Genomic DNA, 3,257 nt, shown 5'->3' with positions numbered 1-3,257 from the left:
CTACAGGAAACATGGGGTCTGTAGTCCACTGGAACTATAGGAAACATGGGGTCTGTAGTCCACTGGAACTATAGGAAACATGGGGTCTGTAGTCCACTGGAACTATAGGAAACATGGGGTCTGTAGTCCACTGGAACTATAGGAAACATGGGGGCTGTAGTCCATTGTAGTCCAGGAAGAACTGACATTCTGTACTATGAAGTCGCAGTCACCAAAATAATGTTCAAAATATAAAAACACATGAAAATAAACAAAACTCACTCCACATCATGTCTATCACGTCCTCAACCAGATTAAAATAAATATAAAACCTAGAGAAGAAGCATTCAAAAACTACAACTGATAACTTTACTTTTTTCTCTGTTTGTAGAAAATGGCGTCTGCAAGCAGTCTGCTGTCTGAAGATCAGTTCCTGTGTTCTATCTGTACGGAGGTGTTCACTGATCCAGTCACCACTCCATGTGGACACAACTACTGCAAAGCCTGCATCACACATTACTGGGACACCAGTGATGTGTGTAAGTGTCCACTGTGTAACAGAACCTTCGATAGGAGACCAGAAGTCTGTGTCAATACTTTGTTTTCTAAGATGGTTCTACAGGTCAGGAGTCACAAGATGAAAGAGGAATATGAAGCAAAGACGGAGGCTGAAGTTCAGCTGATGATCCAGGAGAGACAAGAGAAGATTCACCAGATCCAACACTCAGTAGAGCTCAGCAGGAAAGATGCAGACAGAGAGAGAGCAGACAGTGTACAGGTCTTCACTGCTCTGACCAGCTGTATTGAGAGAAGCCAGGCTGAGCTCATTGATGTGATTGAAGAGAAGCAGAAAACAACAGAGAAACAGGCTGAAGGCTTCATTGAAGAGCTGCAAGAGGAGCTCAGTGGATTAGAGAAGAGATGGTCTGAGCTGAAGCAGCTCTCAAACACTGAAGACCACCTCCACCTCCTCCACAACATCTCATCCATCAACACCCCTCCACCCACCAAGGACTGGACAAAGGTCAATGTCCATCAGTCTCCACATGTGGGGACAGTGAGGACAGCTGTGGCTCAGCTGGAGAAGACACTCAGTCAAGAGATGAAGAAGCTGTGTGATGCTGAGCTGAGGAGGATCCAGCAATATGAGGTGGATGTGATTCTGGATCCTGATACAGCAAATCCCACCCTCATCCTGTCTGAGGATGGAAAACAAGTGAGTCATGGAAACGTAAGGAAGAATCTCCCTGACAACACAGAGAGATTCTCTCCATGTGCCAATGTCTTAGGAAAACAAAGCTTCTCCTCAGGAAGGTTTTACTATGAGGTTCAGGTTACAGGGAAGATTTGGTGGGCTTTAGGAGTGGCCAGAGAGTCCATCGACAGGAAAGGTGAAATCAAACTGAGTCCCAACATTGGTTTCTGGTCTATAGGGTTGAGGAATGGAATTGAGTACTGGGCTGGTGCTGACCCTCCTGTCCTCCTCCCTGTAAGAGAGGAGCTCCAGGAAGTGGGAGTGTTTGTGGATTATGAGGAGGGTCTGGTCTCCTTTTATGATGTGGAGGCCAGAGTTCATCTCTACTCTTTCACTGGCTGCTCCTTCACTGAGAAACTCTTTCCATTCTTCAGTCCATGTCTTAATGATGGTGGTAGAAACTCTGCTCCTCTGATCATCTCTCCTGTCAATCACACTGATTAGACCAGGGGTTCCTAAACCTTTAAGCCTGAGACCCAAAATAAAGAATGTAAAGCCTCAATCAGAGTCGGCTCCGCGGGTGCGGTGTAGTCTTTTTGAGCGTTAACATTGTAGTTTTATGACTCAAAAAGACTACACCGCGGTGGATAGCTTACCACCGCGGTACCGACTCTGATAAACGCTTAAGTCTCCCCAGGAGACACACTAGTGAAAATAGCAGATCTACAAGTCTCACAATGTGTTGCGATGTAGATTGTTTTTTTCCACTACTTATTTGAAAGAAAAAAGAAAGAAAAAATCTACAAGCTCACAATGTGTCATGTAGATCGGGATATTTCCAGTACTTGCAAAAAAAAAATCGTCTTTTATATCTTTTTATATCTATTGTTTCACTCTTGCTTTCAGTTGTTTTTTTGTTGTTATTCATTCATAAAGTCTTCACTGTTTTGACTGATTCACTGCCTTTTGTGCTGTTGTTTTAATGTTGTTTTATGCTTTTACCTTTCTGTTTTGCCAGTTTGGTGTTGAATTGTTTTTGCCTTTACTGTGTTCATGTAGGCCTATATTCAAATAAGTGACGGTTTTGTCAGTTTCAGCCTTAACTTTAATGGAGATGTTGGATGTTGCTGTTATTGCTTTTGTTGTCAGTTCATATTTTCCATCAGGAATCTAGAACTACTGCAAATCCTTATTTTGGAATAAATAAACATTGCTTCTTCATATACTTCCTATATGTCTTTAGTTTGTTTATTATGTTATTATTGGTTAAATTATATATGTATTATAGTTATAGTTGGGAGTTTTATTCTTTTTTATATTCTACAAATTATAACGCATACATAATGAAAAAAAGTAGCCTCCGAGGTTAGTTCAGCCAGATATACTCGAGAGGTTCACACTGTGCTGCCCTATGTGTTACAGTCAGTTTGGGTAACTCAGTGAGATCGTGGTAAGAGCGCTCGTTTTGTCGTTCACCACACACCCCTAACACCACCTGGATCAATTCACCTTGATAGTCTCTTATCAGAGCACCTGTGTAATTCTGCGTATTCACCATGAGATGGCGACAACAGCCATTCACTTGTGCAGTCGCTGACGTCACTCGTTTGCGACAACTCTTTCGTTGTTTATCTACTAGCCTAGCTCGGCTGTGTTTATAGCCATTAGCTTACTATGCCTAACTCTAACCCTAACCATAACCTCCGTGGGGTGAGGCGCTATCATTCCTGCCGACGCTACGTTGTCGTTCTTGTTGTTGTGGATGGAAGCGACCCCTTGTTCCGCCACTTGCCGCACGACCAGTGCTCCTGTTCTCAATTTCACTGAAAAAAATAATAATGTTCTCGTCTATAGTTTGGTCTGTATTTTTCCCCTCTTTTTTTTTCTGAGACAGGGTCCCATGATTTTTCTCCCCTAAAACATTATCATCAGGTATTATGATTCTAATTTTATTTCTCCAAAGAAGAAAGAATGCAATCTCATGCAGCTGCTGCTATGTGGACCTACCGATGTGTTACTGCCTATTAGGTTTCACTTCATAATGGGCGAGTGAGAAAGGGAAATGTGTGACAGATGTTGAATG

General features: G+C 42.5%; 1 protein-coding gene across 1 annotated transcript; it reads left to right on the top strand.

Moving 5' to 3' along the window:
• Positions 1-589: 589 nt before the first annotated feature.
• LOC308304964 (E3 ubiquitin-protein ligase TRIM21-like) lies at positions 590-1,678 on the top strand (the record flags this gene model as incomplete). The annotated part of the gene is made up of 1 exon (XM_080749587.1): positions 590-1,678. One exon carries the CDS (start codon positions 590-592, stop codon positions 1,676-1,678), a length of 1,089 nt encoding a protein of 362 aa, XP_080605713.1.
• Positions 1,679-3,257: the final 1,579 nt, after the last annotated feature.

This window comes from Nannobrachium achirus, assembly GCF_963921795.1.
Source record: "Nannobrachium achirus genome assembly, chromosome: 19".
Classification (NCBI taxonomy): Eukaryota; Metazoa; Chordata; class Actinopteri; order Myctophiformes; family Myctophidae; genus Nannobrachium; species Nannobrachium achirus.
This window is presented reverse-complemented; position numbering and strand designations above follow the sequence as displayed.